This window comes from Lithobates pipiens, unplaced genomic scaffold (genome assembly GCF_037356315.1).
Source record: "Lithobates pipiens isolate NorthernLeopardFrog02 unplaced genomic scaffold, aLitPip1_a1.2 Scaffold_18, whole genome shotgun sequence".
Classification (NCBI taxonomy): domain Eukaryota; kingdom Metazoa; phylum Chordata; class Amphibia; order Anura; family Ranidae; genus Lithobates; species Lithobates pipiens.
Window position 1 is genome coordinate 646,209,732 of NW_027507758.1, and position 24,566 is coordinate 646,234,297.

Here is a 24,566-nt window from a genome sequence, read left to right on the forward strand (position 1 = left end):
TAGAGAAAGGGAAAGGACGGTGTATGCTACAGGGACAGCCAGATTAGTCTTTCATCATCATCATCATCATCATCATCATTAGCTGTTACTATCAAGGTCCACAAAAGAGCTGTTCCAGTAACCACTAATCGTTCTCTTTTTTTGCCAATTTGTATAGGGACAGGAAGGAAGCAGTGTTGTCAGGCAGTGAGGGTAATTTTAAAGACTTGCTGTTATTATTAGTTCCACAAAGGTTCTTTTCAGGACTGGTATCAGTGGTACAGTAATAGGCTTGTACATGTATAATATTCTTTCTTCCAAATATAGAAAGGATATTATACTTGACTGCTGCCCTTCTGCTGCAGTCTGCTAAACATTCACAACTCACTTGTTCCACAAAAGTTCTTATAAGGACTGGTAACTTGGTATAGGGTGCTACGGTACATAGGCTTGAGTGCGGTACAGTCTGCTGTTCTGTAAGGACCGCTATCGGTCCACAATAGATAGGGTTGACGTGCACCACTGCTGACCGCTGCCCTATACTGCAGCAGTCCTTCAGCGGTATAGGGACTGACGTACAGTCTGCTAATCACTAACACACAACCTGCTTGTTCCACAAAAGTTCTTATAAGGACTGGTAACTTGGTATAGGGTGCTACGGTACATAGGCTTGAGTGCGGTACAGTCTGCTGTTCTGTAAGGACCGCTATCGGTCCACAATAGATAGGGTTGACGTGCACCACTGCTGACCGCTGCCCTATACTGCAGCAGTCCTTCAGCGGTATAGGGACTGACGTACAGTCTGCTAAACACTAATACACAACCTGCTTGGTCCACAAAAGTTCTTATAAGGACTGGTAACTTGGTATAGGGTGCTACGGTACATAGGCTTGAGTGCGGTACAGTCTGCTGTTCTGTAAGGACCGCTATCGGTCCACAATAGATAGGGTTGACGTGCACCACTGCTGACCGCTGCCCTATACTGCAGCAGTCCTTCAGCGGTATAGGGACTGACGTACAGTCTGCTAAACACTAATACACAACCTGCTTGGTCCACAAAAGTTCTTATAAGGACTGGTAACTTGGTATAGGGTGCTACGGTACATAGGCTTGAGTGCGGTACAGTCTGCTGTTCTGTAAGGACCGCTATCGGTCCACAATAGATAGGGTTGACGTGCACCACTGCTGACCGCTGCCCTATACTGCAGCAGTCCTTCAGCGGTATAGGGACTGACGTACAGTCTGCTAATCACTAACACACAACCTGCTTGTTCCACAAAAGTTCTTATAAGGACTGGTAACTTGGTATAGGGTGCTACGGTACATAGGCTTGAGTGCGGTACAGTCTGCTGTTCTGTAAGGACCGCTATCGGTCCACAATAGATAGGGTTGACGTGCACCACTGCTGACCGCTGCCCTATACTGCAGCAGTCCTTCAGCGGTATAGGGACTGACGTACAGTCTGCTAAACACTAATACACAACCTGCTTGGTCCACAAAAGTTCTTATAAGGACTGGTAACTTGGTATAGGGTGCTACGGTACATAGGCTTGAGTGCGGTACAGTCTGCTGTTCTGTAAGGACCGCTATCGGTCCACAATAGATAGGGTTGACGTGCACCACTGCTGACCGCTGCCCTATACTGCAGCAGTCCTTCAGCGGTATAGGGACTGACGTACAGTCTGCTAATCACTAACACACAACCTGCTTGTTCCACAAAAGTTCTTATAAGGACTGGTAACTTGGTATAGGGTGCTACGGTACATAGGCTTGAGTGCGGTACAGTCTGCTGTTCTGTAAGGACCGCTATCGGTCCACAATAGATAGGGTTGACGTGCACCACTGCTGACCGCTGCCCTATACTGCAGCAGTCCTTCAGCGGTATAGGGACTGACGTACAGTCTGCTAAACACTAATACACAACCTGCTTGGTCCACAAAAGTTCTTATAAGGACTGGTAACTTGGTATAGGGTGCTACGGTACATAGGCTTGAGTGCGGTACAGTCTGCTGTTCTGTAAGGACCGCTATCGGTCCACAATAGATAGGGTTGACGTGCACCACTGCTGACCGCTGCCCTATACTGCAGCAGTCCTTCAGCGGTATAGGGACTGACGTACAGTCTGCTAATCACTAACACACAACCTGCTTGTTCCACAAAAGTTCTTATAAGGACTGGTAACTTGGTATAGGGTGCTACGGTACATAGGCTTGAGTGCGGTACAGTCTGCTGTTCTGTAAGGACCGCTATCGGTCCACAATAGATAGGGTTGACGTGCACCACTGCTGACCGCTGCCCTATACTGCAGCAGTCCTTCAGCGGTATAGGGACTGACGTACAGTCTGCTAAACACTAATACACAACCTGCTTGGTCCACAAAAGTTCTTATAAGGACTGGTAACTTGGTATAGGGTGCTACGGTACATAGGCTTGAGTGCGGTACAGTCTGCTGTTCTGTAAGGACCGCTATCGGTCCACAATAGATAGGGTTGACGTGCACCACTGCTGACCGCTGCCCTATACTGCAGCAGTCCTTCAGCGGTATAGGGACTGACGTACAGTCTGCTAATCACTAACACACAACCTGCTTGTTCCACAAAAGTTCTTATAAGGACTGGTAACTTGGTATAGGGTGCTACGGTACATAGGCTTGAGTGCGGTACAGTCTGCTGTTCTGTAAGGACCGCTATCGGTCCACAATAGATAGGGTTGACGTGCACCACTGCTGACCGCTGCCCTATACTGCAGCAGTCCTTCAGCGGTATAGGGACTGACGTACAGTCTGCTAAACACTAATACACAACCTGCTTGGTCCACAAAAGTTCTTATAAGGACTGGTAACTTGGTATAGGGTGCTACGGTACATAGGCTTGAGTGCGGTACAGTCTGCTGTTCTGTAAGGACCGCTATCGGTCCACAATAGATAGGGTTGACGTGCACCACTGCTGACCGCTGCCCTATACTGCAGCAGTCCTTCAGCGGTATAGGGACTGACGTACAGTCTGCTAAACACTAATACACAACCTGCTTGGTCCACAAAAGTTCTTATAAGGACTGGTAACTTGGTATAGGGTGCTACGGTACATAGGCTTGAGTGCGGTACAGTCTGCTGTTCTGTAAGGACCGCTATCGGTCCACAATAGATAGGGTTGACGTGCACCACTGCTGACCGCTCACCTATACTGCAGCAGTCCTTCAGCGGTATAGGGACTAAGAGTTTTGTCACAGGGTCATTTAAAAAATGACATGCAGAGGAAGAGGCAGGCCCTTCCGCAGGGGTGGTAGGGGTAGGGCAGGAGCAACAGGCTTGAGCCAAAGTGGGAAGTTGCAGAAGGTGCGTTCAATTACTTTAAAGGATGCACCAGACTTGGTTGAGTGGCTCGCTCAGCCTTACTCTTCTGCACCCTCCTCATCCTCTCGATCTGCACCCTCTTCTTCACTCTCTGCTATGTGCACCCCCAAAGACACTACCACCAACAACACGACCACCACCACCACCACCACATACCTTCCGCTTGAGTCACTGGAATTATTTTCCGATCCATATCAAGAGGACATTTCTGATGCGCAGCCACTCTTGGTATTGGATCAGGAAGAGGAGGTAGCAACAAGCGCTACTCAGCAGTCTGACGCCAGTACCCAGATCAGCCCAAGGAGGAGGTTGGTCCCCGGTGTTGCTGCCTACTCTACTTATAGCGGTGGGGAAGGTGACGTTGATGATGACGTGTCTAGTGATGTCACGTGGGTGCCCACAAGAGAGGAAGAGGAGGGGAGTTCAGAGGGAGATATGGACCAGCAGATAGGGAGGAGAAGCAGCAATGACTTACATTGCACAGCAGGGACAAAGCAGACTGCAAATGTATCAGGAGCGAGTCATCGACCATGTACGGTCACATCTGGCGCTCCCAGGACACCGGCACATGGCTCCGCAGTGTGGGCTTTTTTTAACGTGTCCGCTGCTGACAATAGCGTTGCCATCTGCAATCTTTGCAGTCAACGCGTTAGTCGCGGTAAGCCCAATACTCACCTAGGGACGACCGCCTTAAGAAGGCACATGAGCAGCCATCACCGAGCCCAGTGGGAGCAACGGAACACACAAAGCCACACTGCAGGCTCTCACCGTCCAGCCTCGTCTTCTACTTCTCCTTCTCCTCTCTCCTCACAATTGTCCTCCACTCCACCTTCCATCACGCCAAGCTCACATTTTTCTGCAAAAAGGCAGGCTTCCGTGGGCCTAATGTTTGAGCGTAAAAAAATGATGACGCCGGATAACCCTCTTGCCCAACGGTTGGCGGCTGGCTTGTCAGAACTCATAGCCCGCCAACTACTGCCATATAAACTGGTGGACTCGGAGGCCTTTCGCAAATTTGTGGCCATTGGAACACCACAATGGAAGGTCCCAGGAAGGAAGTATTTCTCAGAGAAGGGCATCCCAGAGCTATATGGCCATGTTCAGCGGCAAGTGAATGTATCTCTGGCACACAGTGTCGGTGCCAAGATACATCTGACCACAGACACGTGGTCTAGCAAACACGGGCAGGGAAGGTATATCAGTTTTACTGCCCACTGGGTGAACCTTCTGACGGCCGTCAAGCATGTAACCCGTGGCACCCGTGTAGATTTGGTTTTACCGCCACGGATTGCATGCAGGCCTGACTCTTCTTCTCCTCCTCCTACTCCATCCTCCTCCCTCTCCTCCTCAGCTGCCTCCTCCTTTTCCGCTGCTAGCGTCTCTTCCACTGCACCGCCCAAGCTCCCCAGAACCTATTCCACATGCCAGGTGAGACGTTGCCATGCCGTGCTGCGTCTGTTGTGCCTGGAAGCAAAGAGCCACACTGGCCCGGCACTCCTTTCAGCTTTGCGTTCACAGGCAGATGAGTGGCTAACACCGCTCAATTTGACAGTTGGTAAAGTGGTGTGTGACAACGGTGCCAATCTGCTTAGCGCATTGAAACAGGGCAAAATCACGCACGTGCCGTGCATGGCACACGTCTTAAACTTGGTCGTGCAGCGATTCCTTGTCAAATACCCTGGGGTCCAGGACATCTTGCGGCAGGCAAGGAAAATCTCGGCCCATTTCAGAAGATCTTACACGGCCATGGCTCGCCTTGCTGACATTCAGCGGCGACACCATCTGCCGGTCAGACGTCTTATTTGCGATTGCCCGACGCGATGGAACTCAACCTTCTATATGCTTGATAGGCTGCTCCAGCAGAAACGTGCAGTTAACGTCTACCTGTATGAACTCTGCGAAAGAAACGGTTCTGGGGAGCTGGGTTTTTTTTCACCGCGCCAGTGGCTGCTCATGCGCGACACATGCAGACTTCTGCGGCCATTTGAGGAGATCACCAAACTGGTCAGTCGCAGCCATGGCGCCATCAGTGACATGGTACCTTATGCCTTCTTTCTGGAGCGTGCATTGCGTCGTGTCATTGATCAGGCTGTGGAGGAGCAGGAGCGGGAAGATGAGGAAGTCGCAATGCTGGATGAATTCCCAGGGGGGGCTACTCTATCTGAGACAAGTCAACAACAGGAGTCTGATGAGGAGTCAGAGGAGGATGGTGCCGGGGCGGATGAGCAGGAGCAAGAAGAGCATGCTTTAAACCTTTCTGGGATCCCTGTTGTGCGAGGATGGGGAGAGGAGAATGAAGAGGACGACATTATCCTGGATGATGAGCAGGAGCCAGGCCACCACACCGCTTCCACTTTAGTGCAAATGGGGGCCTTCATGCTCCAGTGTTTTAATAGGGACCCCCGTATAAAAAGCATGAGGGTCAAGGACCAGTACTGGGTGGCAACGTACTTAGACCCCCGGTACAAACACAAAATGGCGGAAATGTTACCGCCGTCGCAGAGGGCTGTCAGAATGCAGCACTTCCAGGCCTTGCTTCGAGAAATGCTGCATTCTGCTTTTGCGTGCGCTGGCAGAGGAGCAATTCCCACTCCCAGAGAAGGATTTGCGGGTACCAATCCAACAGCGCCTGCAAGAAGAGGCCGGTTTGAAGATGTGTTGGTGACTTCGGATATGAGGTCATTCTTTCAGCCGACCCATCGACAGGTGTCATCCGGATCCAGCATCAGGGAACGCCTAGACCGTCAGGTGTCCGACTACATTGGGTTAACGGCCGATGTGGACGCTCTGAGGAGTGATGAACCCCTAGACTACTGGGTGGGCAGGCTTGACCTCTGGCCAGAGCTTGCCCAATTTGCAATCGAACTGTTGGCTTGCCCCTCATCCAGTGTCCTGTCCGAAAGGACGTTCAGCGCAGCAGGGGGGATTGTGACCGATAAGCGTACTCGCCTAGCTCACCACAGTGTTAACTACCTCACATTTCTAAAAATGAATGAGGCATGGATCTCGGAGGAATTCAACACATGTGATCAGTAGACCATGTATATGTCTATAAACAATTTTTGGAATCAAGCACACAGACCTTCTTAATTCATTTGGCTCACTTCCCTGACCCAAAAAAGCACACCGTACTATATGCCCCTACCCTCCTCTTTGAAGAGGTTGAGCGGTGTCATATTTCTACTGGGGCTGCTTATTATGAGGGGTTCCCACCATCCCTGTGCTGTGCTGACTTCCTCCTGGGTGTTCTTATTATGAGGGGCTCCCACCATCCCTGTGCTGTGCTGACTTCCTCCTGGGGGTTCTTATTATGAGGGGATCACACCATCCCTGTGCTGTGCTGACTTCCTCCTGGGGCTGCTTACGGTGCTGCTGTCAGCGCTGTATGTCACGGAGCTGCTGTCAGCGCTGTATGTCACGGAGCTGCTGTCAGCGCTGTATGTCACGGAGCTGCTGTCAGCGCTGTATGTCACGGAGCTGCTGTCAGCGCTGTATGTCACGGAGCTGCTGTCAGCGCTGTATGTCACGGAGCTGCTGTCAGCGCTGTATGTCACGGAGCTGCTGTCAGCGCTGTATGTCACGGAGCTGCTGTCAGCGCTGTATGTCACGGAGCTGCTGTCAGCGCTGTATGTCACGGAGCTGCTGTCAGCGCTGTATGTCACGGTGCTGCTGTCAGCGCTGTATGTCACGGAGCTGCTGTCAGCGCTGTATGTCACGGAGCTGCTGTCAGTGCTGTATGTCACGGAGCTGCTGTCAGCGCTGTATGTCACGGAGCTGCTGTCAGCGCTGTATGTCACGGAGCTGCTGTCAGCGCTGTATGTCACGGTGCTGCTGTCAGCGCTGTATGTCACGGAGCTGCTGTCAGCGCTGTATGTCACGGAGCTGCTGTCAGCGCTGTATGTCACGGAGCTGCTGTCAGCGCTGTATGTCACGGAGCTGCTGTCAGCGCTGTATGTCACGGAGCTGCTGTCAGCGCTGTATGTCACGGAGCTGCTGTCAGCGCTGTATGTCACGGTGCTGCTGTCAGCGCTGTATGTCACGGAGCTGCTGTCAGCGCTGTATGTCACGGAGCTGCTGTCAGCGCTGTATGTCACGGAGCTGCTGTCAGCGCTGTATGTCACGGAGCTGCTGTCAGCGCTGTATGTCACGGAGCTGCTGTCAGCGCTGTATGTCACGGTGCTGATGTCAGTGCTCTGTATTACGGTGCTGCTGTCAGTGCTCTGTATCTCCTGCACCCTCTTGTTTGCCTACCCTGGTCCCTGACCTTCCCTCTCCTCCATTGCCTTCATTAGCTCCATAGTCCTGAATTGTCAGAACAATTTCCCAAATAAAAAAAAAATGCTTGTAGTTATCGATCCCAAATTCACCTCATACATGTATTATGCTATTGTCCAGGTGGTGGGACTACGTGCTACCCCCTAATAATTACCCCGTGGCCGCAAATTCGACCTAAAGGTTTGCGAAATTCGCCTCCCATTGAAGTCAATGGAGCCCGCGGCGAACGGTCGTTTTCGCGAACGTTTGTGTCCGTTCGCGTTTCGCGTTCGCGAAACGTCCCGTCGGAAGTTCGTCCATCACTAATCTCCACCACCATTTCTACATGAACATTTTCATTATGAGCGGATTGATATATATTTTTATGCTTTTGGATATATTTTTGCATTTTCTTCAGGATCAGTTTTGGGGGATATCTGTTTTATTAGCTATACATTTGATGTTAACTTGTGTTCTGTGTCTTTAAAACTTTTTCTATATGTAATAAAAATATCTTTGTTAAACAATTGGTTACATAAGAACTGTATCTATTTCTTCTTACTTTTTTATGTTATATTTGAACTTCTGTGGTAGCTCTGTAAGATATTTTACAGGAGTGGTTACTATGAGACATTTCTTGGGGCTGCAGTTCTGATGATCTCCACAAGGTGGTGATCTCACTCATAGCCAGACAGGAAGTTTCTAGGGAATGCAGACAGGAAGTGATGTCAGTCACGGACAGGAAGTGATGTCAGTTACAGACAGGAAGTAATCTGGAATAAAGACAAGACGTTCCATGTGGCAGGAAAGAGAGGAGGTAATAAGAAGATCTTATTTTCTATTTACACACACCGGGCTCACCTCCGCCGATCACTTCCAGCAGTGCCCAGTGAGGCTCTTTGTTCTCGGTGACCCCAAACATGGCACATTGCAGCCACTGAGATTCCCAAGAGATGACAAAGGCTGAGATGAGGTGTATGAATGGGGGGAGGGGGTCTGTACTGGGGTGCCAGTCAGAGGGGGTTACGGGCAGGGGTGGCAGAGAGATGAGGAGGATGGATAGGAATGGGTGGGGCAGATGAAGGGACAATAATATGGGAAGCCCTGGAAGCAGCATATAGGTGTTGGGGTGGACTGGTGGAGATATGGGGGAGGGGCAGAGGGCTGGGCAGAAACTCCAGAGAGCAGCTGGCAGATGTAAGAGATGAGTTGGAGATGTGCAGAGAGCTGATCCTGCCTCTCCCCCACAAATCTCAAGGGCCCCACACACACTGAGGACCCCCGGATACAGACACTCACCAGGCTCCGGGTGCTGCAGCTGTCATCAGTGACGGGTCCCTCAGAGCTGGCACAGGGTGCAGAGTATGTGCAGTATGGAGAACTTGGAGCTTGTGTCTGGGGGGGAGGAGGTGGCTGATGTTGGGGGGTGCTGTGCCCCTGTTGGGAGCAGATCAGAGACAGCAAGGGGGCTCTGCAAAGGCTGAATGTGCTGCACACTCTGATCTCAGCAATCCTAATTGGCGATCACCAGGGGAGCCTCCCCTGATCCTGGGACCCTTAACTCCGACAGCAAGACCCTTTCCTGCTGTCTCGGTGATTTCCCCCCCCCCCCACCCCAGCTCGTTAGCAGAACACCATTATTGCAGGTGTGACCTTTGCGACTGTAATAGGTCTACCACTCGTTCTGAGGGGTCTCTGAGGTGGTAGTGGCACTAAAGGACTCTGGGAGCCTCTGAGAGTTGACTTCATCTGAAGGGCTCTGGGACCCCCAAGGAGGAAGTGTAGAAGAAGGACTTTGGGGGCCTCCTAGGAAGTAATAGAACTGAACAACTCTGAGAGGATAGTGGGGCTGAAGGGCTGTGGGGGCTCTGAAGGGGGTAGTCGGGCTGTAAGGCTCTGAGGTAAGAAGGGGCTTCAGGACTCATAGGGGATCTTGGTCTCTGATGGTTTTCCCACCCCACCCTAATTTTCTGACCTTCTTAAAGAACTCCTGCCAACAAATAAAGGACGCCTTCACCTCACCACATCACTGGTCAAGAAAAATGTTCCAGAATTTTTTTTTTTCACACAATAGACCAAGACTAAGAGAACAAACCCCTCCCCCTGTTGTTCTCCTCCTACACACACTGAGTTGCTATTGGAAATGACAGACCGACTCCTCCCCCACAGTTCTTTACTCCATCAGCAGCATCCTCCTGCTATCCAATCCCATCCCTTCTCTTACTGCAGAGAGTGACATCACTCCGATCAGTCAGCAGGCTGCCGGAGATTGGAGCCTTGCAGCCGGAGTTCTGGCAATTATCCTGATTAGCCGACAACTCCGACCAAAAGTCAGCAAGTTCCCCTTCCTGGATAGTGATGGCCGAACGGTTCGCCCGGCGGTCGTTTCGCGGCGAATTTCCGACATTCGCGGTCCGCACGTTCGAACGCCTTTTTCCGTCGTTCGCCGCGGCGGACTTACGTGTTTAATGTATACAAGAACTTTAACCTTTGGTGACACGTTTATCATGTGATACAGGACAGCCAATTGAGACATGACAGCACATGGACACTTGTACATTCCCCCTAACCTATAAATACACCCGATCCGGTGGCCATTTTACATTCTTTCTTCTGTTACGATAGGGACAGGTTCCTGTGTGGAGTAGGGAGAGATAAACCACTAGCTATTTGGTACACAAAAGTTCTTTTCAGGACTGGTATAGGTGTTAGGTGTTGATAGGTTTGCTGTGCTGCTGATTCTTGCAGCAGCCTGAGTGTCTTTTGTTAGTTTAGAGAAAGGGAAAGGACGGTGTATGCTACAGGGACAGCCAGATTAGTCTTTCATCATCATCATCATCATCATCATCATTAGCTGTTACTATCAAGGTCCACAAAAGAGCTGTTCCAGTAACCACTAATCGTTCTCTTTTTTTGCCAATTTGTATAGGGACAGGAAGGAAGCAGTGTTGTCAGGCAGTGAGGGTAATTTTAAAGACTTGCTGTTATTATTAGTTCCACAAAGGTTCTTTTCAGGACTGGTATCAGTGGTACAGTAATAGGCTTGTACATGTATAATATTCTTTCTTCCAAATATAGAAAGGATATTATACTTGACTGCTGCCCTTCTGCTGCAGTCTGCTAAACATTCACAACTCACTTGTTCCACAAAAGTTCTTATAAGGACTGGTAACTTGGTATAGGGTGCTACGGTACATAGGCTTGAGTGCGGTACAGTCTGCTGTTCTGTAAGGACCGCTATCGGTCCACAATAGATAGGGTTGACGTGCACCACTGCTGACCGCTGCCCTATACTGCAGCAGTCCTTCAGCGGTATAGGGACTGACGTACAGTCTGCTAATCACTAACACACAACCTGCTTGTTCCACAAAAGTTCTTATAAGGACTGGTAACTTGGTATAGGGTGCTACGGTACATAGGCTTGAGTGCGGTACAGTCTGCTGTTCTGTAAGGACCGCTATCGGTCCACAATAGATAGGGTTGACGTGCACCACTGCTGACCGCTGCCCTATACTGCAGCAGTCCTTCAGCGGTATAGGGACTGACGTACAGTCTGCTAAACACTAATACACAACCTGCTTGGTCCACAAAAGTTCTTATAAGGACTGGTAACTTGGTATAGGGTGCTACGGTACATAGGCTTGAGTGCGGTACAGTCTGCTGTTCTGTAAGGACCGCTATCGGTCCACAATAGATAGGGTTGACGTGCACCACTGCTGACCGCTGCCCTATACTGCAGCAGTCCTTCAGCGGTATAGGGACTGACGTACAGTCTGCTAAACACTAATACACAACCTGCTTGGTCCACAAAAGTTCTTATAAGGACTGGTAACTTGGTATAGGGTGCTACGGTACATAGGCTTGAGTGCGGTACAGTCTGCTGTTCTGTAAGGACCGCTATCGGTCCACAATAGATAGGGTTGACGTGCACCACTGCTGACCGCTGCCCTATACTGCAGCAGTCCTTCAGCGGTATAGGGACTGACGTACAGTCTGCTAAACACTAATACACAACCTGCTTGGTCCACAAAAGTTCTTATAAGGACTGGTAACTTGGTATAGGGTGCTACGGTACATAGGCTTGAGTGCGGTACAGTCTGCTGTTCTGTAAGGACCGCTATAGGTCCACAATAGATAGGGTTGACGTGCACCACTGCTGACCGCTCACCTATACTGCAGCAGTCCTTCAGCGGTATAGGGACTGACGTACAGTCTGCTAATCACTAACACACAACCTGCTTGTTCCACAAAAGTTCTTATAAGGACTGGTAACTTGGTATAGGGTGCTACGGTACATAGGCTTGAGTGCGGTACAGTCTGCTGTTCTGTAAGGACCGCTATCGGTCCACAATAGATAGGGTTGACGTGCACCACTGCTGACCGCTGCCCTATACTGCAGCAGTCCTTCAGCGGTATAGGGACTGACGTACAGTCTGCTAATCACTAACACACAACCTGCTTGTTCCACAAAAGTTCTTATAAGGACTGGTAACTTGGTATAGGGTGCTACGGTACATAGGCTTGAGTGCGGTACAGTCTGCTGTTCTGTAAGGACCGCTATCGGTCCACAATAGATAGGGTTGACGTGCACCACTGCTGACCGCTGCCCTATACTGCAGCAGTCCTTCAGCGGTATAGGGACTGACGTACAGTCTGCTAAACACTAATACACAACCTGCTTGTTCCACAAAAGTTCTTATAAGGACTGGTAACTTGGTATAGGGTGCTACGGTACATAGGCTTGAGTGCGGTACAGTCTGCTGTTCTGTAAGGACCGCTATCGGTCCACAATAGATAGGGTTGACGTGCACCACTGCTGACCGCTGCCCTATACTGCAGCAGTCCTTCAGCGGTATAGGGACTGACGTACAGTCTGCTAAACACTAATACACAACCTGCTTGGTCCACAAAAGTTCTTATAAGGACTGGTAACTTGGTATAGGGTGCTACGGTACATAGGCTTGAGTGCGGTACAGTCTGCTGTTCTGTAAGGACCGCTATAGGTCCACAATAGATAGGGTTGACGTGCACCACTGCTGACCGCTCACCTATACTGCAGCAGTCCTTCAGCGGTATAGGGACTAAGAGTTTTGTCACAGGGTCATTTAAAAAATGACATGCAGAGGAAGAGGCAGGCCCTTCCGCAGGGGTGGTAGGGGTAGGGCAGGAGCAACAGGCTTGAGCCAAAGTGGGAAGTTGCAGAAGGTGCGTTCAATTACTTTAAAGGATGCACCAGACTTGGTTGAGTGGCTCGCTCAGCCTTACTCTTCTGCACCCTCCTCATCCTCTCGATCTGCACCCTCTTCTTCACTCTCTGCTATGTGCACCCCCAAAGACACTACCACCAACAACACGACCACCACCACCACCACCACATACCTTCCGCTTGAGTCACTGGAATTATTTTCCGATCCATATCAAGAGGACATTTCTGATGCGCAGCCACTCTTGGTATTGGATCAGGAAGAGGAGGTAGCAACAAGCGCTACTCAGCAGTCTGACGCCAGTACCCAGATCAGCCCAAGGAGGAGGTTGGTCCCCGGTGTTGCTGCCTACTCCGAGATCTCTACTTATAGCGGTGGGGAAGGTGACGTCGATGATGACGTGTCTAGTGATGTCACGTGGGTGCCCACAAGAGAGGAAGAGGAGGGGAGTTCAGAGGGAGATATGGACCAGCAGATAGGGAGGAGAAGCAGCAATGACTTACATTGCACAGCAGGGACAAAGCAGACTGCAAATGTATCAGGAGCGAGTCATCGACCATGTACGGTCACATCTGGCGCTCCCAGGACACCGGCACATGGCTCCGCAGTGTGGGCTTTTTTTAACGTGTCCGCTGCTGACAATAGCGTTGCCATCTGCAATCTTTGCAGTCAACGCGTTAGTCGCGGTAAGCCCAATACTCACCTAGGGACGACCGCCTTAAGAAGGCACATGAGCAGCCATCACCGAGCCCAGTGGGAGCAACGGAACACACAAAGCCACACTGCAGGCTCTCACCGTCCAGCCTCGTCTTCTACTTCTCCTTCTCCTCTCTCCTCACAATTGTCCTCCACTCCACCTTCCATCACGCCAAGCTCACATTTTTCTGCAAAAAGGCAGGCTTCCGTGGGCCTAATGTTTGAGCGTAAAAAAATGATGATGCCGGATAACCCTCTTGCCCAACGGTTGGCGGCTGGCTTGTCAGAACTCATAGCCCGCCAACTACTGCCATATAAACTGGTGGACTCGGAGGCCTTTCGCAAATTTGTGGCCATTGGAACACCACAATGGAAGGTCCCAGGAAGGAAGTATTTCTCAGAGAAGGGCATCCCAGAGCTATATGGCCATGTTCAGCGGCAAGTGAATGTATCTCTGGCACACAGTGTCGGTGCCAAGATACATCTGACCACAGACACGTGGTCTAGCAAACACGGGCAGGGAAGGTATATCAGTTTTACTGCCCACTGGGTGAACCTTCTGACGGCCGTCAAGCATGTAACCCGTGGCACCCGTGTAGATTTGGTTTTACCGCCACGGATTGCATGCAGGCCTGACTCTTCTTCTCCTCCTCCTACTCCATCCTCCTCCCTCTCCTCCTCAGCTGCCTCCTCCTTTTCCGCTGCTAGCGTCTCTTCCACTGCACCGCCCAAGCTCCCCAGAACCTATTCCACATGCCAGGTGAGACGTTGCCATGCCGTGCTGCGTCTGTTGTGCCTGGAAGCAAAGAGCCACACTGGCCCGGCACTCCTTTCAGCTTTGCGTTCACAGGCAGATGAGTGGCTAACACCGCTCAATTTGACAGTTGGTAAAGTGGTGTGTGACAACGGTGCCAATCTGCTTAGCGCATTGAAACAGGGCAAAATCACGCACGTGCCGTGCATGGCACACGTCTTAAACTTGGTCGTGCAGCGATTCCTTGTCAAATACCCTGGGGTCCAGGACATCTTGCGGCAGGCAAGGAAAATCTCGGCCCATTTCAGAAGATCTTACACGGCCATGGCTCGCCTTGCTGACATTCAGCGGCGACACCATCTGCCGGTCAGACGTCTTATTTGCGATTGCCCGACGCGATGGAACTCAACCTTCTATATGCTTGATAGGCTGCTCCAGCAGAAACGTGCAGTTAACGTCTACCTGTATGAACTCTGCGAAAGAAACGGTTCTGGGGAGCTGGGTTTTTTTTCACCGCGCCAGTGGCTGCTCATGCGCGACACATGCAGACTTCTGCGGCCATTTGAGGAGATCACCAAACTGGTCAGTCGCAGCCATGGCGCCATCAGTGACATGGTACCTTATGCCTTCTTTCTGGAGCGTGCATTGCGTCGTGTCATTGATCAGGCTGTGGAGGAGCAGGAGCGGGAAGATGAGGAAGTCGCAATGCTGGATGAATTCCCAGGGGGGGCTACTCTATCTGAGACAAGTCAACAACAGGAGTCTGATGAGGAGTCAGAGGAGGATGGTGCCGGGGCGGATGAGCAGGAGCAAGAAGAGCATGCTTTAAACCTTTCTGGGATCCCTGTTGTGCGTGGATGGGGAGAGGAGAATGAAGAGGACGACATTATCCTGGATGATGAGCAGGAGCCAGGCCACCACACCGCTTCCACTTTAGTGCAAATGGGGGCCTTCATGCTCCAGTGTTTTAATAGGGACCCCCGTATAAAAAGCATGAGGGTCAAGGACCAGTACTGGGTGGCAACGTACTTAGACCCCCGGTACAAACACAAAATGGCGGAAATGTTACCGCCGTCGCAGAGGGCTGTCAGAATGCAGCACTTCCAGGCCTTGCTTCGAGAAATGCTGCATTCTGCTTTTGCGTGCGCTGGCAGAGGAGCAATTCCCACTCCCAGAGAAGGATTTGCGGGTACCAATCCAACAGCGCCTGCAAGAAGAGGCCGGTTTGAAGATGTGTTGGTGACTTCGGATATGAGGTCATTCTTTCAGCCGACCCATCGACAGGTGTCATCCGGATCCAGCATCAGGGAACGCCTAGACCGTCAGGTGTCCGACTACATTGGGTTAACGGCCGATGTGGACGCTCTGAGGAGTGATGAACCCCTAGACTACTGGGTGGGCAGGCTTGACCTCTGGCCAGAGCTTGCCCAATTTGCAATCGAACTGTTGGCTTGCCCCTCATCCAGTGTCCTGTCCGAAAGGACGTTCAGCGCAGCAGGGGGGATTGTGACCGATAAGCGTACTCGCCTAGCTCACCACAGTGTTAACTACCTCACATTTCTAAAAATGAATGAGGCATGGATCTCGGAGGAATTCAACACATGTGACCAGTAGACCATGTATATGTCTATAAACTATTTTTTTAATCAAGCACACAGACCTTCTTAATTCATTTGGCTCACTTCCTTGACCCAAAAAAGCACACCGTACTATATGCCCCTACCCTCCTCTTTGAAGAGGTTGAGCGGTGTCATATTTCTACTGGGGCTGCTTATGATATCCCTGTGCTGTGCTGACTTCCTCCTGGGGGTTCTTATTATGAAGGGATCACACTATCCCTGTGCTGTGCTGACTTCCTCCTGGGGGTTCTTATTATGAGGGGATCACACCATCCCTGTGCTGTGCTGACTTCCTCCTGGGGCTGCTTACGGTGCTGCTGTCAGTGCTGTATGTCACGGTGCTGCTGTCAGCGCTGTATGTCACGGTGCTGCTGTCAGCGCTGTATGTCACGGTGCTGCTGTCAGCGCTGTATGTCACGGTGCTGCTGTCAGCGCTGTATGTCACGGTGCTGCTGTCAGCGCTGTATGTCACGGTGCTGCTGTCAGCGCTGTATGTCACGGTGCTGCTGTCAGCGCTGTATGTCACGGTGCTGCTGTCAGCGCTGTATGTCACGGTGCTGCTGTCAGCGCTGTATGTCACGGTGCTGCTGTCAGCGCTGTATGTCACGGTGCTGCTGTCAGCGCTGTATGTCACGGTGCTGCTGTCAGCGCTGTATGTCACGGTGCTGCTGTCAGCGCTGTATGTCACGGTGCTGCTGTCAGTGCTCTGTATTACGGTGCTGCTGTCAGATGCCTCTATCACGGTGCATGTGTCATTCCGGTATGTCACGCTGCTGGTGATCATCTCCTGCACCCTCTTCTTTGCCTACCCTGGTCCCTGACCTTCCCTCTCCTCCATTGCCTTCATTAGCTCCATAGTCCTGAATTGTTAGAACAATTTCCCAAATAAAATAAAAATGCTTGTAGTTATCGATCCCAAATTCACCTCATACATGTATTATGTCATTGTCCAGATGGTGGGACTACGTTTTACCCCCTAATAATTACCACGTGGCCGCAAATTCGACATGAAGGTTTGCAAAGTTCGCCTCCCATTGAAGTCAATGGGGCCCGCGGCGAACGTTCTGTTTCGCGAACGTTTGGGTCCGTTCGCATTTCGCGTTCGCGAAACGTCCCGTCGGAAGTTCGTCCATCACTATTCCTGGACACCATGATGACCCGACATTGTCCTCACAGCACTGCCTCAGAGCAAACAAGTCAAAGGAAGGATCGTATTTATCATTCCTTGTCTGCAGATTTAAAACTAATCAAAACCAATTCAGAAACTAAACAAACCCAACAGAGAAAAGGGAATTTCTGATCCAGGAGCCAAAAAACATAATCAGATGCTAAACAGTCCAGACTAAATGTATTCCTATGGGGGGGGAGTAGTTCTTATATGTATAGAAACCCTCCTATTACCCCCCTCACATCCACATCCTATTATTGTGTGACGAACACCATCCAAATAATTCTTACTTTCATTTCCCAAAGTTATCCGTCTACAAGGAGACCTGTATAGATCAAATGACGGCACCAATGAGGATGGAGGAGGACCGGAGTCACATGACTGAGAAGATACTAAACCTCACCCTGGAGATCATCTACCTGCTGACCGGAGAGGTGAGGAGGATTCTGGGAGGTCACATGACATCACTCTTATCTCTATTAATAAAACAAAGACCTGACCGGAGAGGTGAGGAGGATTCTGGGAGGTCACATGACATCACTCTTATCTCTATTAATAAAACACAGACCTGACCGGAGAGGTGAGGAGGATTCTGGGAGGTCACATGACATCACTCTTATCTCTATTAATAAAACACAGACCTGACCGGAGAGGTGAGGAGGATTCTGGGATTCTAACATGATATTCCTATTGGTTCCCCAATACAGAGATTTCCTCTTGTGAAGTCCGGTGATCATATGACCATCACAGTGCCTCCATGTGACTCCCTAAAACCTGAGAGACACAACATGGAGAAGATTCTAGAAGTCACCAAGAAGATGATGGAGCTGCTGACAGGAGAGGTGAGGAGGATTCTGGGAATTCTGGGAGATTATCCAGTAACAGACAAGGGATGTGTCTGGATGGTGACTGTATCATTGTGTGTGTCAGGTTCCTATAAGGTGTCAGGATGTCACTGTCTATTTCTCCATGGAGGAGTGGGAGTATTTAGAAGGACACAAGGATCTCTACAAGGACGTCATGATGGACAATCAGCAGAATTTGAGTTTTGTGAAGAATGTAAGGAAGGAATTTCCCCGGAATGAGATGATATTGAACCTCATCCTGGAGATCCTCGCCCTGCGGACTGGAGAGGTGAGTGTAATGAAGGGTAAATCTGGCTCCGCTGTACACTGGGATGTATTCAGAGTCACTTTGTCTTCTGATGTTCTTCTGATACAATATTTCTCAATGTTTTTGCCTTCAAGGAACCCTTGGCAAAAAAAATTGAGATTTTGGGAAAACCATTAAAATAATTTTCAGATCAACAGGTCATGGGACATCGGTGTGACCAGCGAGCTGTTGGTATAACAATAATTCTTTTTAGAAACAGCATTAAATAATAGAATAAATATTAACACTCACAGTGTCTTGAAAAAGTATTCATACCCCTTGAAATATGTATTTTATTGGGATTTTATGTGATAGACCAACACAAAGTGGCACATAATTGTGAAGTGGAAGGAAAATGATAAATGATATAAATAAAATATGTAAAAAGTGTGTGGGGGGCATTTGTATGGCGCCCCCCTAAGTCAATAGTTTGTAGAACCGCCTTCGCTGCAATTACAGCTGCAAGTCTTTTTTGGGGTGTCTCTACCAGCTTTGCACATCTAGAGAGGACATTTTTGCCCATTCTTCTTTGCAAAATATCTCAAGCTCTGTCAGATTGGATGGAGACATTGGAGAGCGTCTGTGAACAGCAATTTTCAAGTCTTGTCACAGATTCTTAATTGGATTTAGATCTGGACTGTGACTGGGCCATTCTGACACATGAATATACTTTGATCTAAACCAGGGGTAGGCAACCATAAAGCGGAGTTCCTCCGAAAAAATACGTCAGCAGCTACAATGCTTTTAAAGTAAGGACACTTACCTGCCCAGGGCGTCCGCAATGTCAACACCCAAAGCCGATCTGTCCCATTTTCAGTAAAGGGAATCAGGAAGTGAAGCCTTGTGACTTCACTTCCTGGTTCCCTAGTATGCATGCACGAGTCGTGCATGCGCACTAGGTTGTAACATATACCTCTACTCCCACTAATCCTAATTCTACTCCACAGATCCCCACCAGAAACCCACCCCCGCTTCTGTCCATCCCAGGCACTTGTGTGTGACATCACCTGGGATGGATGAGAGAGGAGAGCTGGCTGGGATCAGCACACCATAACAGACATGTACCAGCAGCTTCCCTGTGCAGCTCTGCATGTGTAAGAAAATAAACAGTACTACATTCCCCCCATGCCCTGTCCTCATGACTCCCCCGTGCCCTGCCCTGGAGACTCCCCCCGTGCCCTGCCCTGGAGACTCCCCCCGTGCCCTGCCCTGGAGACTCCCCCCGTGCCCTGCCTTGGAGACTCCCCCCGTGCCCTGCCTTGGAGACTCCCCCCGTGCCCTGCCTTGGAGACTCCCCCGTGCCCTGCCCTGGAGACTCCCCCATGCATTGCTCTGGAGACTCCCCCATGACCTGCCCTGGTGACATCCCTGTTCCCTTGCCCTGGTGATGTACCTCCCCTGTACCATGCCCTGGTGACACCCCTGTGCCCTTGCCCTGGTGATGTACCTCCCCTGTACCATGCCCTGGTGAAGTGACTCCACTGTGAATTGACATGGTGACCTCCTTGTGCCCTGACCTGGTGACACCCTTGTCTAATTTCAGTTGAAGATGAAATTTGTGTGTGCATATCCCAAGTTCACCCAGAATTTATCTTTTATGCAGGAAAAAGCCAGCCTAAGTTTCACATTAAGAAAGTACAGTGCCTTGAAAAAGTATTCATACCCCTTGAAATTCCCCACATTTTGTCATGTTACAATTGGGCAAATCTTTGCCCAATCAGGGTGCAGTGTAAGCTAGCTGTTAATGAACGGTGCCAGGGCATCCTTAACAACTGAAGAGTTATCAACTGTCAATGGATTACCCCGCTGACAGCCTAATAAAAAAAGTGCCGGTAAAAAAATAAAGAAAAAAAACGTCATTATATGGAAGTGATTGGCCTTAAAAGGAGTATGGTGGCCTGAGTACTGCCCTGGGGGACATGTATTAATAAAAAATAATAATAAAAATAAAAAGTTTTTTTTTTTTCAGGAGCAGTGATTTTAATGATGCTTAAAGCAGTTGTATACCCGCTGAGGTGTTTTTTTTTATTCCACCTGCAAAGGAAAAGGCATAATGAGCTAGTATGCACCGCATACTGGCTCATTATGAAATACTTACCTTAGAACGAGGCCTCGGCATCTGGCCCGATCCACGCCGAGTGAGCTGACATGTTCCCTCGGCGTTCCTTCCGGGTATCGGAAGCCAACAGAATGTAGCTTAGCGGCCTCAGATGGACATGTTGGCCTCCTGGGCCCCCTCTGGAACTTATAGGGCCCAGGTACCATACAGCAGAGCCAGTGATACCCCCTTAACAGTGGCCCTGCACACAAGTACTATGAATACATAAAGTGTACATACTCTGATATTTGGTTATAGCACAAAATGTTGGCATTGGGTATAGAAAATAACTAAATGGGTAACATTTCCTGGTGGGTCAGTGAGCCTTACTAGTAAAACATTAGTGACTCTATTATATGACTTCTAGAAGGATCTATAAATCTGATCACATTGTAATCATATCATTGGATGGAGATGTCTGTCCTTTGCTGAATCTGGAACATTGTGGCCAATCCCTGGAGAGTAAATATAGAGCTGACCATAGAGGTGAGGAATTATGGGAGAGTGATATTTATCTTTGTATTACACAGAACTGTACAGTAATAATGAAGAAATCTACAAGAAGGAGATCTCATTATATGACCACAAGATCCTCGAGAATCCAGAATCCCATCCCCATCCCCCCACCTCCATCCCCGATCCCTACAAGACACAACATGCAGAAGATTCTAGAGGTCACCAAGAAGATGATGGAGCTGCTGACAGGAGAGGTGAGGAGGATTCTGGGAATTGTGGGACATTATCCAGTAACAGACAAGGGATGTGTCTGGATGGTGACTGTATCATTGTGTGTGTCAGGTTCCTATAAGGTGTCAGGATGTCACTGTCTATTTCTCCATGGAGGAGTGGGAGTATTTAGAAGGACACAAGGATCTCTACAAGGACGTCATGATGGACAATCAGCCGCCCCTCACATCACCGGGTAAGAGGAGACTTTATTGTAAAGGAGAGAGCAGTACGGAGGCTCCACCTAGATCCCCCATCATCTGATAAACACATAGAAACAATGGGGGTTATTTACTAAAGGCAAATCCACTTTAAACTGCAAGCGCAAAGTGCACGTGAAATTGTCCTGAAAGTGCCCTTGGAAGTGCAGTCACTGTAGATCCGAGGGGGACATGCAAGGAAAAGAAAAAACATAAATTTAACTTGCACGTGATTGGATAATATAATCAGCAGAGCTTCCCCTCATTTCAGATCCACCCCTCAGATTTACAGCGAATGCACTTCCAAGTGCAATTTGAAGTGCACTTTGCATTTGTAGTTTGCACTTGTAGCGCAAAGTGGATTTGCCTTTTGTAAATAACCTCCTATGTATTCAGTCTCAGGAGATGGGAGGCAGCGGTGTGGGACCTCTGCAACTTGTCTCATGTAATAATTTCATCTTCCACTGATTACTGAATACCAATATTATGAGTCCTGACCCTTACACTGTATACTTTATAGTCTACATTACATACTCCTGACCCCTGCACTATATACTCTATGTTGTACATTACATCATTCTGATACTATATAGTCCTATCTGTTGTATCTTATACAATATGTTGTACATTACATAGTCCTGACTTCTGCTCTCTCCCCTCCCCCCACTGCTATATATACACATAATATGTATTCTCTTTTGTTACACCCATTTCCTACCAGCTGGACATTTTATATCGGATGATGTGATTGGAGGACAGACTTTTACATGTTGATAATAATGTGATAACATCCTCAGACTTTGGAACCTTAAATAGAAAGTGATAATGAGGGAGGAGTCAATAACACAATGATGGGGGTCTTCAGGATCAGTCCAGTCTTCATCTTGGTTGTTCTCCCCCCATCCTCACTCTCTGACCTCTGGTGGGGCTCAGCCCCGCTGTTATTCATGACTAAATCATGGACTAAATAAGGAAGTGCAGGACTTCTTGTGTTGGGAAGATGGCAATGAGTGATAGAGGGGGAGGGGACACTCGTCCTATAATCCCCTCATCACTGTCACTCCTATAAAAGACAGTTCTCGTTGTTTCCTCCCTCTCTGACTAAGGTCCATGAATAAAGAAATGATCTGGTAGGAGATTAGAGGACCCATTTACTAGTTACCTTGAGGGGGGAATTGTAAGATCCTCAGAGACAAAGCTGCCTGATGTGGGCGGAGTCCTGGTTTAGGGGAACCAATCAGCTCATGTCTAGTAATAATCTTTGTATTTCTATTTTAGTAGATGGACAGGAGATGAGGAAAACCTCAGAGGATTGTCTCACTTTGTCTCCAGACTGTAAAGTAGAAGATGAGGACATCACACAGTATAGTCCAGGAGAAAACCCGACTACCTCAAATGTCCATCCGGCACCACACAGTGTAGATGGACCATCGTATTCCTCTTATCCTGAGGAACCTCAGACTGTGCGGGACGGGGCCGTCCTTCCAACAGAGAAGAGCTTTTCCTGTACTGAGTGCGGGAAGTGTTTCCCTTCAAAATTATATGTTAATAAGCATAAAATATCTTGCACGGGGGAAAAAACGTACTCCTGTCCTGAGTGCGGGAAATGTTTTTCAGTGAAGTCCAAACTTAACAAACATCAGAGATCTCACACAGGGGAGAAGCCGTATTCCTGTGCTGAGTGCGGGAAATGTTTTTCAGCGAAGTCCTATCTTTACACACATCAGAGATCTCACACAGGGGACAAGCCGTATTCCTGTCCTGAGTGCGGGAAATGTTTTTCACAGAAGTCCGATCTTTCCACACATCAGAGATCTCACACAGGGGAGAAGCCGTATTCCTGTCCTGAGTGCGGGAAATGTTTTTCAGTGAAGTCCAGTCTTAACACACATCAGAGATCTCACACGGGGGAGAAGCCGTATTCCTGTCCTGAGTGTGGGAAATGTTTTTCACAGAAGTTCGATCTTTACACACATCAGAGATCTCACACAGGGGAGAAGCCGTATTCCTGTCCTGACTGCGGGAAATGTTTTTCACAGAAGTCCAGTCTTTACACACATGAGAGATCTCACACGGGGGAGAAGCCATATTCCTGTCCTGAGTGCGGGAAATGTTTTCCACAGAAGTCCAATCTTTACTCACATCAGAGATCTCACACGGGGGAGAAGCCGTATTCCTGTCCTGTGTGTGGGAAATTTTTTTCACAGAAGTCCGGTCTTTACACACATCAGAGATCTCACACGGGGGAGAAGCCATATTCCTGTCCTGAGTGCGGGAAATGTTTTTCAGTGAAGTCCAGTCTTTCCAAACATCAGAGATCTCACACGGGGGAGAAGCCATATTCCTGTCCTGAGTGAGGGAATTGTCCCTCACTGAAGTCCTGTTTTCCTGTACATCAGGGACCCCACACAACCCTCGAGGTGTATTAGTGCCTTGTGTGCGGGAAATGTCTTGTATATGAATGTTGCTGGACATCACAGCTCTCATGTGGGGAAGAAGCACACCCTGATATACACCTCAGATATACTCCATGGCTGATCTTCATCATGGAAGAAACAGTTGATAAGGAGATCAGAGATCACCAAAGACATGGATGAAGTGTTGTACCGTGTCACCCATTGATAGCAGGAGAAAAATAAAAATTGAGTCATTTCCTCTCATCCATTTTGTAGCTTTTGTAAATATAAAAAAAAAATCATTGAATGAATGAATGAATGAATGTTGTTCGCATTCCTAACACTGTGAAGTTATTTTTTTGTAATTCTAAAAACATGTTATGATAAAAGAGGTGAAGTTCGATGGCACAAAGGCCTCGGAATACACAAAGGGGCAGTGACTCCAATCATCAGTAACATGTGATTGTAGAAACAATATTCAGCATAATAAAGACATGTGAAATGTGTTGATATTCGGAGACTGTGACGGGGCGTCTTGTCTCTATGGACAACATGACAAAGCTGGTCATGGAAAGTCCAGTAATAATTGTAGGAAGTGTGTACTGAGATGTAGTCTTGGAAGAAAAGAGAGGCGGCAGAACAAGCCCCAGAATCTAAAGTATCCCTCATATTTTATTTCATACAATGATTTCCTATTACCATTGGTTCCATCTAGTGGCAATAATGTGGTATTGCTCTAATTTTCCGGATGGAGGTATTTCAGAAAATATTACTTATTCCAGTCTCTAGATGGAGCTGACGATCATAGGAAATCACATCAATACAATTATATCACACATTTATAACATCTGGGACAATGCTTGTCATGCTCTTCCAACACATTTTCTATTTATAGTCCCCTTAGTTTCCTTCATCAGGAATGATTTCATACTAATACCTGAGATCATACACTTATCAGTACAGTACAC

At 48.9% G+C, this 24,566-nt stretch overlaps 1 protein-coding gene across 1 annotated transcript; it reads left to right on the plus strand.

Moving 5' to 3' along the window:
• The first annotated feature begins 8,308 nt into the window (after window positions 1-8,308).
• On the plus strand, window positions 8,309-21,632 carry LOC143989812 (uncharacterized). The gene is made up of 6 exons (XM_077490085.1): window positions 8,309-8,402; window positions 17,332-17,460; window positions 17,734-17,868; window positions 17,957-18,160; window positions 20,807-20,986; window positions 21,075-21,632. Exons 1-6 carry the CDS (start codon window positions 8,382-8,384, stop codon window positions 21,264-21,266), a joined length of 861 nt encoding a protein of 286 aa, XP_077346211.1. The 5' UTR covers window positions 8,309-8,381; the 3' UTR covers window positions 21,267-21,632.
• Window positions 21,633-24,566: the final 2,934 nt, after the last annotated feature.

What these genes read in the sequence shown, in the direction of transcription:
- LOC143989812 (XM_077490085.1), top strand. Translation starts at nt 8,382, where the DNA reads ATGTGGCAGGAAAGAGAGGAG. An exon ending in TGGAGCTGCTGACAGGAGAG is followed by an intron (nt 17,869 to 17,956) that starts GTGAGGAGGATT and finishes TGTGTGTGTCAG; the next exon opens with GTTCCTATAAGGTGTCAGGA. An exon ending in TGGAGCTGCTGACAGGAGAG is followed by an intron (nt 20,987 to 21,074) that starts GTGAGGAGGATT and finishes TGTGTGTGTCAG; the next exon opens with GTTCCTATAAGGTGTCAGGA.